The sequence below is a fragment of the Nothobranchius furzeri genome, chromosome 14 (assembly GCF_043380555.1).
Source record: "Nothobranchius furzeri strain GRZ-AD chromosome 14, NfurGRZ-RIMD1, whole genome shotgun sequence".
Lineage (NCBI taxonomy): Eukaryota > Metazoa > Chordata > Actinopteri > Cyprinodontiformes > Nothobranchiidae > Nothobranchius > Nothobranchius furzeri.
The window spans coordinates 31,973,608-31,988,778 of NC_091754.1; the positions used below are offsets into that span (position 1 = coordinate 31,973,608).

At 45.6% G+C, this 15,171-nt stretch overlaps 1 protein-coding gene across 2 annotated transcripts in view; it reads right to left on the reverse strand.

Moving 5' to 3' along the window:
- adcy5 (adenylate cyclase 5) overlaps positions 1-13,927 on the reverse strand; it is a 115,003-nt gene extending 101,076 nt beyond the window's left edge. For both annotated transcript variants that reach the window (XM_015965903.3, XM_015965902.3), the window contains exon 1: positions 12,794-13,927. In XM_015965903.3, coding sequence (XP_015821389.1) covers positions 12,794-13,723 — 930 coding nt within the window. In that variant the 5' untranslated portion in view covers positions 13,724-13,927. The remainder of the gene's footprint in view (positions 1-12,793) is intronic.
- Between the last annotated feature and the right edge of the window lie 1,244 nt (positions 13,928-15,171).

Genomic DNA, 15,171 nt, shown 5'->3' on the forward strand with positions numbered 1-15,171 from the left:
GAGGAACTCTCAAATGTGTCACAGTGGTTCATCCTGCTAAACCTTTAAATAGCAAGTTCACTTATTTTCTCAACATATTTGCAATGGTCTCTATTATAAATGAATATCTTGTAAGCCGATCTATGAGAGGGGAGCAGAAAATGACAAACAGGAGTTCCTGATGTTCTGACATCTCGCTGCTGATTGGCAAAGAGTAACGCAACTCTACAACTGACTCCGTTTTCTTTGCAACTTTGATGTTTTACCCCCACAAACAACACAAGCTTGAAGGAGTTCTGCAGGGTTTCCCTTACATAGGTGTAGCCGTGGTGGGCCGCCACGGCTGAAATCCCACCGCCACGCCTACAAGATCCCAAGTTTTTTTTTTTTTTTTTTTTTTGCGCTGTTTCCCGAAGAAGCAGCGGGAACTACTATGTTGTCGCTTGTGATCACAGCCGGCGGCAGCAAGGAGGAGCAGGCAGGGCAACGTGCAGTTACAGCATAAGTTACTGAGTTTAAAATTAGAAAGGTAGCAGTGGATATAATGCTTTTTGGTTTACATGTTTCAATAGCATTAAGATAAACGAGTGTTGACGATCTTGACAGGGTTTCCTCCCCCCACCAGGCTAAGCATCACTTATTCATGTAAAATGTATTTATTTTTTCATGTCTGACTTTAACCACATCTAATACTGTATTACGGCGTGAGCGCAACAGCGACAACTTAAGATCCAAGTGTGAGCAGCTTGAGAGGTCGGGTGTTTTCATTTGAACCCTTAAAACCTCCAGCAGGCTACGCTGCACTATTGATGTGTTATCGCGTGGCGCTAACAACTTAGCGACGTGACATGTCTCGGAGAAAGCGTAAAAACACTTTGGATGCTTCTTCTGAAGCGGGAAAATAATGCTTCTTCTTAAGCAGAGCACGACGTCGCCTTGACTCGTTCACGGCCGAGCCGTATTGAGCTCGATAACATTGACCCAGCACAGCCACTGGGTCGTTGGAGCTGCCCCGTGACTGCCTGATGGAAAACCAGCGGGTTTCATCAGACTCATAGTTTCTTGTTTTTGCTGGGGGCCCCCTGTATTTTACCGCTCCCTCCTGCAGTCTTCCCCTATTAAAATTTAAAATGATTCTGTAAATTCCGTGTATCAATAGAAAAAATCTCTGCCTCTGCCAGCTGCAGTAAATGTAGTCTCCAAATAATAAACAAGAGGTGCATTCATCTGTGGATCTCCTTTGATCCGCATTAGTGATATTCTCAGCACCAGAACAGTGAAGCAAAGAAAGATTCCTGAGTTTGTTAGTAATTTTATTTATTAGGTGCATCTAACCTGTTCTATTTTTTCTCTGAAATGAGATCAAATCAGTGCTATGGGTTGTCTCCAATCTGCACTGGAAATTTTTACTTTATTTAGAGACTTGTCATAATTTCTCCCCAAATCCTGTTAATTAGATGTTTTAGTACCAAGGTTCTTCAAAATGAAAGTTCTGGATTTTGTGCAAGTTGTGTAAAAAGTTTTCTAATATTTCCAAAGTTTTCAGACAGTAAAGGTTTTGTAAGCCCGAAAATATTTAATTAGCTAACAGAAAAATATTTATGGCCTCATCTTTTCTTATCTTCTCTTCTTATCTGAAGCACCTCCTGATTTTTATCTTGAGAGGAACTATATAAATTCTTTGGTTTATATATTTCTGATCTGAACCACCATTCCCTGACTATGTTGAAACAAAACAATGACACAACCTAATATAAAACACCATGGACCTCATTAAATCATAAAAAAAATATCTTTGGAGCTTACAGAAATAGCTCTGTCTAACTTAGAAACAAGCCAATCTTAAATAAACACGAGAGACATGCTAAAAACAACAGCAGTGTGAAGAGAGAACAACAAATATGTCAGCTTTTTCCCATCCATCTACATGAGAACATCAAACAGCAGAGTGGCTTTAAAAACACAAACGCCGGGCCACAGGTTATCTACACATCAATACAAACCAAACAGACTCAAAAATGGGTAAAAAGGTTAAATCTTTACATTAAACATCAACTTCTGTGTTCACATTACTGCTTTAGTTACAGGCTGAGAAGGAGATTTTAAAGCTCAGCCCCATTCCTCAGTTCAGCTGCAGAAGAACGGACACCAGTCGGCTGACGCTCCTTGGCGGTAAGGCGTTTCCTGTTTCCTGTTTTCAGTGTTGCACTACGTGTAGCTGTTTGGTGTTTGTGGCTTGCTAAAACTGATTTAATTTCTCTGTACTAGGATATCTCTGAGTTATTGTAGCACATAAGCACGCTAAAACACACATTTTCTGTTGTTCCACCTAGCTTTTAGGGAACCATTTGAGTTTGCACACAGTTTATTTGGTGTTGAACTGTTTGCTCGTCCAGTTAGCTTAGCCTCAGCACGGTTATGGCTACTTCTGTCTCTGCTTCTCCGTCTCCTATCTCTTGCTCTCTGTGTCAGAGGTTTAGTTTCTCCTCTGCCTCCTTTAGTGATAATGGTATGTGTCATAAATGTAGCATTCCTGTAGCTTTGGAGGCGAGGGTGTCGGAATTGGAGGCCCAGCTCCGCGCTGTTGAAAAGCCCGTAAACAGCCAGAGCTACTTAGCTAGCGCGGGGCTAACTAGCTCAGAACCACCCCGTAGCGATCCTCCAACAGAACCCGAGCAGCCGGGACCTCAGGCCGGCTGGGTGACGGTACGCAGGAAGCATAGAACCCAGCCCGTGGGCCACCACCAACCCGTCCACGTTTCTAATAGATTTTCCCCGCTCAGTGACGCACCCACTGACAAGCCGACTCTGATCATTGGCAGTGCCATAGTCAGAAACGTGGCATTAGAGACTCCAGCAACCATAGTTAAATGTTTACCTGGGGCCAGAGCGGGCAACATTAAATCTTACCTGAAACTGCTGGCTAAGGATAAGCGTAAATACAGTAAGATTGTTATTCACGCTGGAGGTAACGACACCCGGCTACGCCAAGCGGAGGTCACTAAAATTAATGTTGCTTCGGGGTGTAAGTTTGCCAAAACGATGTCGGACTCCGTAATTTTCTCTGGCCCCCTGCCTGATCGGACCAGTGACATGTTTAGCCACATGCTGTCCTTCAACAGCTGGTTGTCTAGGTGGTGTCCTAGGCGGAATTATTCCTGGAGAACGTGGTGCGCCTCCACGGCTTCCCTGTCAATGTGGTCTCCGACCGGGGTCCCCAGTTTACGGCCCGATTCTGGAAAGCCTTTTGCCACCTAATGGGTGCATCGGTCAGCTTATCCTCAGGCTATCACCCGCAGACCATTGGTCAGATGGAGCAGGTTAACCAACAGCTGGGTCGGTACCTCCGGTGCTTTGTCTCAGCCCAACCCTCGCAATGGCCTAAATACCTCCTCTGGGCAGAGTTGTCCCACAATCTTCACACCTCCTCAACCACTCATATGTCCCCTTTCGAGGTCTGCTAAGGCTACCAGCCCCCGGACTTCGCCCACCAGGAGCCCGAAGTTGCTGTACCTATCGCGCAATCCCTAGTGAGGCGCTGCAAGAATGCCTGGATCAAAGCACGAGCTTCCATCACCCGAGCTAACGCCCGTTACACTCACCATTATCTCCGCCGACACCGTCCTGGTGTCTCCTATGTCCCTGGGGATAAGCTCTGGGTGTCCACCGCGGACCTCCGCTTTCGTGCCGGATCCAAGAAGCTCGCTCCCCGGTTCCTCGGGCCTTACACCGTACAGAAGGTCATCAACCCAGTCTCGTACCGGCTGCGGTTGCCGGCGAGTCTCCGCATTCATCCCACCTTTCACACCTCCCGGCTCAAGCCCTATGTGGATTCCTCCCTGCTTCCGCCTCTGGCTCCGGCACCTCCGCCTGCCCGCTTCCTCGACGGTGAGCCCATCTACACCATCCGACACGTCCTGGACGCCCATCGCAGAGGTCGGGGATGGCAATACCTCGTGGACTGGGCGGACTACGGCCCCGAGGAACACTCCTGGGAACCGGTCCGCTCCATCCTGGACCCTACCCTTATCTCTGACTTCTGGGACCGCCGGGGCCGCCCTGGGACTTCAGGAGCCGTCCCTGGACGGGGGGGTCCTGTCAGAAGCCAAGTACCCAAGCCAGCCTCTCCCAGCAAGCCGATCTCCACCATGGACCACATCTCCCAGCATGCCCCTCGCGGGGATTCCCTCCACGTCACACCTACGTCACTAACCACGACTATATACGGAAGTCGCCTCCCCAGCTCACCACTCAGTCATCGTTTCTTCAGATCCATGATCAGAGTTTCCAATCAACCCATCCATCTTACGAACTATCCGCTCACAGTAAGTGTTCTTACTTACTTCTGGAAAACCCAGCATTTCCGTGTCACTTCATTGACGCTCGAACGCTCGGGGATTCCTGGATTAAATCGTGAGCCGGCGTTTCACCGACGCTATCACTTCCGCGTCTGTGAAACCACACTCTACAAGCTCAACTACCGAATCCAGCCGACCAGTCTGACAGCATAGAGTGTGAGGAAATAATGATCTTTCCACATATTTGGTGTGTTCTTGCTGTGTTTAGTTTCAAATTCCATCTTTCAGTTCTTTTTAAAACACAGAAAATGTTTAATTACCTGCTATGTTTCGTTTGTGGCTGCAAACATCATCAGGCTGACGCCGATGGTGGCGTCACTTACTTCGTTTATCCGCGGGCAGCAGAGGACGTTGTCGCCCTCTGCTGCCCGCTCTCCCCTCTCCGATGATGCAGTCCCATGTGCGATCCAACGAGTAAACTCTGTCGTCCCTGTTCATGGTCCCACATCCACGTCTCCTTATCTCAATAGCTTCTTTTATCCATCTTTTGTATTTCTGTTGTTCGGTGTTTATGATCCTTGTGTTACTGCCCCCCATTCTAGATATAATCAATCTATCCTTAGTAAATGGATATGTACCACGGGATTTTAAGGTTGCTGTAATCAAACCTTCACTTAAAGGGACTTTACTGAGTTTTGAATTTTTATGCTCGCGATTGACCCTCAGGCCAAAAGTGTAACAGCAGCTTCAATAGTAGGCTCGTGCACGAGGCGCGCATGTTGTGCGTGCACACTCCTTAACGAAAATAACAGCTGAGACAGTCCCTTGTCTCTGTGTGTGGGTGTGTGTGTGTGGGGGGTGGGGGGGGGGGGGGGGACAGAGGACAGGAGAACGCGCAGCTAATTAATTAAATAAATAATTTGGTTCTGTACTTTTCTCTTCAGCACAGCCGACAAAGGTTTAAGATGGGTCAGTCCTCCTGCATGCTCAGATCAATCCCTTCCCTTGCTTGAAAAATTGTTCCAAAATGAAAGTTGAACCCACATCTTTTTTTATCTGTGAATTCAATGCCGTTCAGCGACTCTCAAATAAAAATTTGGGCATCTTACTGTAAACAAAAACAACCATTAATGTAAAAAAGAAACTCTAAATAAGCTATGTTCACATCTAGAACCGAACCCAGGTCTTCTGCACGAGAGTCCGACGTCTTACTAGGTGAGTTAAAGCACCAGTGACGTCTTTTGTATCTGTAACTTTTATATCCTTGATGACAGCTGAAACAACGTTCAAAGAACGGTTCGGAGCGAAAATGGCTATTTTGTAGCTAATTTGCAGCAAATATCTAGAAGTTCTACAGAAAGTAGCTAAGTGTCCTCAGAAATGTAGCTAGCTTTGTCACTAGGCGTTAGGAACAGCGACAAAGTGGCACTGCCTCTCTCTCTGCTGCTAAAGCTACGGATAGGAAATGCTACGGGCTATGCCTGAGCGTGAATGCGCATGAAGCAGCCTGCTCGACCCGAGCAGCTCTCTTTTACTGTGATTTTACAGAAAAACAGGCAATCACAGTAAAATTGCCTGGGCTCATTCTACAGGACCAGGGCATTGCAGGAGAACGTATGAAGAAGAAATGTATTATTTCTATACATGTTTTGGCTGTCAAACTTCCATAATGCCCCTTTAAGAAGCCTTCTCTGGATCCAGATGACCCAATGAATTGTAGACCAATATCTAACCTTCCATTTTTATCCAAAGTCCTGGAGAAAATAGTGGCCAACCAAGTATGTGAGCATTTAAAAACTAATGATCTGTTTGAGGAATTTCAGTCTGGTTTTAGAGAGTATCACAGCACTGAAACTGGATTAGTGAGAGTTACAAATGATATTCTCATGGCCTCAGATAAGAATCTTGTGTCTGTTCTAGTCGTGTTAGATCTCAGTGCTGCTTTTGACACAGTTGATCACAATGTTGTTGTAGAAAGACTTGAACATGTTGTAGGGATCAAAGGAACAGCGCTAGGCTGGTTTTAAATCCTACCTGTCTGATAGATTTCATTTTGTAAATGTACATGACAAATCTTCTTCATACTCCTGTGGAGTACCACAGGGTTCAGTGCTTAGACCAATTCTTTTTACTATATATATGCTCCCAATTGGTAAAATCATTAGACAGCATGGGATAAACTTTCACTGTTATGCTGACGATACTCTGTTATATTTATCCATTAACCCTGATTAACCTAATCGGTTAGGTAGATTACAGGCTAGTCTTGGGGACATAAAAAATTGGATGACTAAACCTCTTGCTTTTAAATCAAGACAAGACGGAAGTTTCATCTTTGGACCAGAAATCCAGAAAAGGAAATAGCTTAGCCAATCATCTGACCTGAATGGTATTACATTAATCTCCGAGAACAAAGTAAGGAACCTTGGTGTTATCTTTGACCAGGACAAGTGTTTTTCTCCCCAGAAGAAGCTACAATGATGTTCTGCTGAGCTGTGGTGGCCTCATGGAGGGGGCCATCGTCTAGCACACTGCTGCTAACCACTTAAACATTCTCCCTCTCCTGATAATATTTTTTTGCTTCCTTGACGTTGGATGTGCTACTGCTAGTTTACCCGTTTAATTATATATTCACTAGGATAAATACAATAAAGTGTGTCTCTTGCCAAATATAATATTTAGTAAGAAATCACAATGTAACCATAGACACATTGCTTGGTGTGTGTGTGTGTGTGTGTGTGTGTGTGTGTGTGTGTGTGTGTGTGTGTGTGTGTGTGTGTGTGTGTGTGTGTGTGTGTGTGTGTGTGTGTGTGTGTGTGTGTGTGTGTGTGTGTGTGTGTGTGCTCTGTCTTCTCGATCTCCAGTGAGTCGTGGTGGATGGCTGCTTATACTGAGCCAGGAAACTCTGGAGGTTTCTTCCTGTTAAAAGGGAGTTTTCCTCTCCACTGTCGCTATATGCTTGCTTAGTATGAGGATTGCTGTAATGCAATTTGCTGGGTTCCTTATATAGGAAACATTTTTTCTGATTGGCTTAATGAACTGACCTGAATTGGAATGTTTATGTGAAGTGCCTTGAGATGACTCTTGTCGTGATTTGGCGCTGTATAAATAAAATAGAATTGAATTGAATTGAATTGAACTGAACCAGTAGTGTGGCGACTGGACTCCAATAGGTCTAATAATCGAGCAGAGATGATATCATCTGAGCTCTTTGCTCACACAAGTCGTTAGCATCCTGACTGATGTGTGCATTTGATTGGTTCTCTTCTGTTAACAGCTGATTTAAGTATGTTTTTTTCTTCTTTCAGTTCTCCTAAATTCTTTAACATTTAACACGAGACAACGAGGGCTGGCTTCCATTCAGCATCAGCATTGTCAGACAACATTTAAATTGACAACCACAGGAAAAATAATAAATTGACTGTGGCAGACTCCTACATGGATAATTAAACCAATAAGAGTTTAAACAGAAAGGGTTTTAGTCCAAGGAATGTTGTTCAGCACTACGTCCTGCTGACAGCGGAAAGACTGGTGTGTGGGGACGTTTTGTCACAAACATATTGATGATTCAGGAAAGACAACTGTTGTGTGTTCAGAACATGGTTAGATGGAATTGTAGGAGCCTAATCTCATAAACAGTTGAAAACATCTAGAATCATAATATAATCTGGACAAATCTGAAAAGTTGTAAAAAAAATGTAAAAAGCTATTTAAGATTTATGTGGTTGCAATTTAGTGAAAACGTGTCTTAAATATATCTCAGTTTGTTCTCAATTTGATCATCAACCCTTCATCTTCAGCAGGCTGGACTATTGCAATGGTCTTTGGTCTGGTCTTCCCAAAAAAGCTGCGAAGCAACTGCAGCTAAATCAGAATGCTGCTGCTAGTCCTAACAAGAACCAAGAAAGTCGAGCACATCACTCCTGTTCTTAGATTTCTGCACTGATTACCGTTAAAGAAATTATGTGTATTTTCCCTGGCTATAGGGGCAGTACACACCTAAATAATTGCAAACAAGCAGTATTTTTGTGTTCAAGTAAGACCTTACCAACCGATGGCCATTAGGGTCAAAAATCCCTGGGAGCGAAACCTCCAGCAAAATAACAAGAACACCAGACTCCTTTTCGAGACCTACACCCGCTCCCATGTATTTTACATCTGAATTTTACGGTCATATGTTACAAAGCCGCCGATATTTTTGAACATCTGGGCATCATTTAATTAATTTTCAACAACATTTCAATAGATATTTACAGAGCTTAACAGTAAAAACTACACAATGTCTCTTTAAACTACAGAATCAATTTCTAAGTCCTACTGCTAGTCTATAAATCACTCAATGGCATGGGGCCAAAATACTTGTTGGATCTCCTTCTGGTATACACACCCAGTAGGGCTCTGAGACCTTTAGCAAGAAGTCAGCCTGTAGAACTTTGGTTCTGACCATAGACACGTCTATGGTCAGAACCAAGCAGGGTGAAGCTGCTTTTAGCGACAATGCTGCACGCAGATGGAATCAGCTTCCTCGTGACCTCACATGAGCCCAAACTCTAGTAACTTTTAAAGGGATGCTTCACCACTTTTCTGTATTTTTTAATCATTTTCATGAGCCACTATGTGCTAAAATAACCCTTTACAGGGTTAATGAAATGCCACCCAGCTCCTAACGCCCCGTGGCCAGAATATTCCACTTGCAGCTTTACAGTTGCCAGTCCGATCTGCAGTCTGCTTCCAGCACATTTCCTGCCTGTTTTAGATCATGAACACAGCTGATTTGTTTAATCTAGTGACAAATCACTCCTGTAGACACTAAGGAAGGCTGGGGGCATATCAGATGATAGATTAAGGTGTTAAAAAGACAAATGCACAGCGACAAGATAGATTTTGGTTTCAGTTCTGCAAACGGACACTAGCGGGTGTTGAAAGCAAGCCAAAGCTGCCTAGTTCCCCTTTAAATCAAAACTGAAAACTTTCATGCATTTATCAGCCTTTGAATGGTTTTTTTCTAAAACACAGCACCTTCTGCACGGTAGCTGCTCAGTCTTGGACTATGGATTGCTGCATTAGGAGATTCCTTTGCATCCCTCAGAGAGGTTCTCAGACCCAAAACACTAATAATCTATAACCATCCTGGTTTTTATTCTGGCACCTTTATAAAAGTGAGAGCTGTGCCATTAAAGCATGTTTATGGGTTCTACTGGGCCTTATAAAAACAACAAAACTGGGTCAACAGCAAAACCCCGGGTAGGTAAAATAACCGGCCAATTAAAAACACACAAACACACAACAGAAATCTGACTGAGGTTAATAACACTGAGCTGTAGAACCCAGTGGACCTTTTCATTAAGTGTACCTTTAAATAATTGTGGAAAATTTCACTAATCTGTACAAGCACCATCATTACAAACTGAATCCATCAGCCTTGAAAAAATGCTTTAAATACAATGTCAGCTTTGTAAAAACACCACCAGAGGCTTTTGGTTATGAGAGACGCGGAGGCTCAGCAGCACAATAAAAAATAACCTCCAAAAGTATCTAAACGGAGCTCATTACCAGTCCAGCTGAAGTCAAACACACTCCCATAATCAGACTTTCCTACGCACAAAATGCTTTGTATCAGGAATTTAATCAGCAGCATATCTGTGTGTTTTTCTCTTTTATCAACAGCTCTTCATCTAATCTGCTGCTGGAGAAGAGGAGGGACAGTGTTGAGTTTGGATCAGACAGAAAAGAGTTACGATAATAATATCCTAGAGTAAAAATATCACTCAGTCATTCCCGCAAGTCAGAGCAAGGCACTGAACTGGGAATGCAGTTATTATTATTACAAATTAAAGATCAAGCCCGAGTAGATCCAATCAGAGGGAATTTATTTTAGCTCTGGATTCTGCTGTAATAGGAAAAATTATGATTAGAGATTGTTTGTTACAGGAATGAAACAATAAACAATCCAACTGCATCGCTTTTTTATTTTGTGTTAAGAAAATACATTCAGTGTGAACAATTTTCATCTCTAATAAAATCAGAAATTAAATATTATTAAACATTTTAATTTAAAAAAAGGGAAATTGGTTCCTCTGAAAAGGCTCTCAGATTGCAGCCCTGCACCTGTCATCAGAATAATTCTGATCATCTTAATCTTGGTTACGCAGGGTGAAATCTGGCAGTTGGACTCATTTGAACTGAGCTAAACATCCTGTTGCCAGCACCTCTGTCTCCATAGCAACCACACTTCACACATGAGAGGATGAACTCTCCATCTCTAACTTGTCAGAAGGTAACAACGAATAAAACCAATAAGCTATTTACCAAATTAGGGACATGATGGTGGGTGACCATTGAAATGAAAAATGAAAAATAATTTTTATGTTTTATTTCTCCTTGTAGATTTGTGGTATGTGTTTTAATCTCCTCTTGTTGGTGATAAAAAAAGAACAGCTTTCCAGGTTAGATCACCTTCAGGTTCAAAATGAACAACACTTTTATTTTGTGAAGCTAAATGGACGATTACTTGAGCGGCAGTGCTCTGATGCACTGCTGCTCCCTTATTTTCCCCCTAAGGATGACAGCATTTAGGGGTTATCATTAATATCTGATCTATTATAAACAGCTCATTGAACAGCCTCAACTTGGAGAATTTAAAATATTCAATAATTCAGCCAAGTCCGAGTCGATGAGCAAACAGTCACAGTAGGGCATGGTCCAATGCCAATGTCGGTGGGATTGAGGAGGTCTTCAAAGTATTCTGCCCACCGATCCACAACGTCCTGAGGAGAGGTCAGCAGCACACCGTCTCCACTATAGATAGTGTTGGTAGCGCATTGCTTTACTCCCCTGAGGTGCCGGATGGTGGACCAGAATCTCCTCGAAGCCGTACCGAAGTCTTGCTCCATGGTCTCACCAAACTCCTCCCATGCCCGGGTTTTTGCCTTGGCGACCACCAGAGCTGCATTCCACTTGGACCCATCAGCTGCCTCTGGAGTCCCACAGGCCAAAAGACCTGATAGGACTCTTTCTTCAGCTTGACAGCATCCCTAACCGCTGGTGTCCACCAGTGGGTTGCCACCACGACAGGCACCGACGATCCTGTGACCACAGCTCCAGTCGGCCGCCTCAACAATGGAGGCACAGAACAGGGTCCATTCAGACTCAGTGTCCCCCGCCTCCCCTGGAACATTTTGGAAGTTCTGTCGGAGGTGGGAATTGAAGCTCCTTCTGACAGAAGACTCTGCCAGACATTCCCAGCAGACCCTCGCGATATGTTTGGGCCTACCTGGTCTGACCAGCATCCTCCCCCACCATCTGAGCCAAGTCACCACCAGGTAGTGTTCAGTTGACAGCTCCACCCCTCTCTTCACCCGAGTGTCCAAGACATGCGGCCGCAGGTCAGATGAAACAACAACAAAGTCGATCATCATCATGCCCTCTAGCGCCCAGTGGGGCGTCTACGTATTCATGTCTATGACGGTATGTGATGTGAAATTGATGAGCTATCCTTTAGAATAGTAAATTATATTTGAGCTGTTTTAACCCCAGAAATCAATTTTATGACTGACCCCATAGGGTGGCCGGGCTAAGCCTTAGAGATAGGGTGAGGAGCTCGGACATTCGGGAGGGACTTGGAGTAGAACCGCTGCTCCTCCGGATCGAAAGGAGCCAGTTGAGGTGGTTTGGGCATCTGGTCAGGATGCCTCCTGGACACCTCCCTGGGGAGGTGTTTCAGGCATGTCCTGCCAGCAGGAGGCCCCCGGGTCAACCCAGGACACGTTGGAGAGGTTACATCTCCAATCTGATCCGGGAATGCCTTGGGGTCCTGCCGGAGGAGCTGGTGGAGAAGGCCGGGGAGAGGACGGTCTGGAGCTCCCTGGTTGGGATGCTGCTCCCGCGACCCGGACCCGGATAAGCGGAGGAAGATGACGAGGATGACTGACCCTGTTATTAACCAACTAGCTTGTCTGCCTGGGCAGAACTAAACTGTTTCTCTAAGCTGAGGTTGTTCAGAGATATTTATAAACAGATAGTAAATGTTCATAAACTTATCTGAATTTAAATAAAATCACACACACCCGTTGGTTTAAACTCTTGTGTTACTGAAAAACATTTGTCTTGTTTTTTAACGTAAATACTTTTTGCCAGTTTCCTACTTTCTAGTTTTTTATGTTGAGGCTGGAAAAAAATATGAAGTCTGGCAGAGATCACATGTGGCCATTTGCCCTAACTTAACTCTTTTTCAAATAAACGATCTTAATTTTTCCCTGCGCTTTTCAGACGCACACCCTGGTACAAAGATCGTTCCCCCTATAGGGAAAATAAATAACACCACACATAGTAGCTGGTTCGTTGTGATGGTGTTAATTTTCACTCAGTTTGAACATTTTCAAACTGCAAACAAGTGGGGTAAATCAGGCGGAATAAAACTCTGCAGAACACTTAGGAAACTGCTTTTTGCTGCGTTTTTACGCACAATTAATGCGTAAAATTCCGCTTTCAAAGATAAAGCAGAAAATTCCACGTACCTGTTTCCAGAGGAAGCTGTCCATTCCGTTTAGCATCCAAGAAATGGCCACGTGGATGGCGGACAGTATAACTCCTGTGATGACCGCCGCGCGCATCCTGACGGGCAGCAGCGTGTAAATGACATGGATGAAGAACACCGTCCACCAGATCCCGTCCGAGGCACTTCTAGGCTGCACCAACAGGACTCCGATCACCTGTATCACCAGCACCACCAGAATCACCAGGTAGCACACAACCCACATGTGGTCCTGATGGAAGCCGTTCCTATTGCACACCACTATGAGGATGAGCGTGAGTAGGATGGCCACGGAGAACACCACTACGTACGCTACGCTCGGTCCGTCCGCTCCACCGGAGCAGTGAAAGCCCAGCATGACCGTGAAGACCAGCACGAGCACCGCCATGAGCATGGTCAAGCTGCTCTGGTTCAGGCGGAAGAAGTAGCGCTGGTACAGCCGCTCCAGCTTCTCCGACTGGAACTTCTTGGATTTAAAAACGTGCATGACGCTGAGGCAGCACGCCGCGACGGAGACGTTCATTTCTGACATGACCTCCTCCTCGTCGGTCCTTGACTTGCCTCTCCGCTCCTCCAGACCCAGTTCCACCGATTTGGGTCTCACCTCGTCCTCTGGACGCTTAACAGACGTGTTGTCTCGGTTCTCCTCACCATGGTCCTGCCAAGCCGACCTGGACCTGAAGCTGACCCTGCTGACGGTCGATGAGGCCCGCGCGGGTGGCCGGTGGTCCGTATCATCCTCCTCCCTCCACCGGCTGTTGGTCCGGGTGAGCTTCCTGCGCGGAGATCTGGCTGAGTATGGGCACCCGTTGGCCACAGAGTCAGACTCTCCCCAAGCTGATCTGTGCTCGGTCCCTCCCCTCAGCCCGGGCACACTGACTACGGGTGGGCTGACACTATTTGACCTGGACATGGTGAAGAAAAGGAGGCAGCGAGCCCACAAATAAACACGCAGCAAATGTTTTGCTCCAATGAGAAACAAATTCAAGTTTCTATTCCGTCACAAGATTAAGGCGCTTTAAATATCCGACACAACTTTCCGTAGTTGATCCAAACATCCGGGGCACTTTCAGTTTAACCAGCCTCCACATTCAGAAGCAAACATTAACTCTGGGATTAATTGAAGCTGAAGGAAAGACAGATCTGGGATTAAAAATAAATCAATTGGACATGAAAAGTCACAGGAGAGCGCGTTTGGCCACAAGAGGGAGGAGCACGGATCCAGGTGGATTTGGCTCTACATCATTGGGCCCAATTAGCTTCCATCCATTGTGATGTTGCACGGCAGCGCGCAATCGAGATGGAATAAACGCATTCTTGTCCCCAGGGATCACAACGCCATCAATTACAGATGATCCGTTCGAGGGGGGACATGGACGGTCCCCTGTGTTCTTATGCGGTGATCGTCGAAATCCAAGCGACTGGTCCCCATGTTCTGACTCGGTCCAGTCAAGTCTCGATGCACCTGCACCGCGCACACATCTCAGCTCTGACGGTGATGGGAGCCACACGTTTGGGTGAAAGGCATCCTCACGACACTCGTGCAGCTGGTCGGAGCGCAGAGAGAAGTCAGCCGCTCCTCCTCCTCCTCTGGCAGCCACAAAACACAGCCTGTTGGTCAATGGTACAGCACGCGCCACCGCACGAGTGATTCATCGTCAACCTTAACGCAGAATCAATGACCAACAGCTGTCCATCACCGCTCGGATCCCCGGAGTGAGACTTGTGGTCAGATTTGCAGCCGGACTTTGCGCAAGGCGAGATCCTGAGGATGCGGTCAGACCTCGGGATGCGTCTGCGTGGGTCCCGTAGCCTCGCGCCGGTAGCTCGGTGTCTGTTTGGAGCGTGGCATCACAACATATTTACCGCTGATTGCTGTTTTACTGACCATTCAACCAAGTGTGCTTCCTGTGGGCCGCCTTTCCGCCGCGCCGCTATTGGAGCAGGGAGCGGGTGACTCATTCTTCCACGCGCTTTCATTGGACCGCAGGCCGGTCATTCCATCTGGAAGGCTGCGCGAACCCCCAGACGCTTTCGATGAATGTGCGGGTCTGTGCGCACAGCTGGAAGCCCACGCATCTTTCTCCTGCTGCTGTTTGACACCTCCGAGTCTACAAGGGACATTACCGTAAATCCCTCTCGAAATAAAAGCGATTCTCCGATCTGATCTGCGCTGCAGCTTTACATCTTTAAGTGTAAAATGGGCATTGATGTGATTCTTTTAAAAACAAATCTGTCAACTTTGTTCTTTCTTCCCTCTAATAAATACAAAATATTTCTATTTGATGTCTGGTGCTGTGGAATAGAGGCATGGTATTTGGTCTAGAGTGTTTTTGTATAAAAGTCATAAATAATTTATAA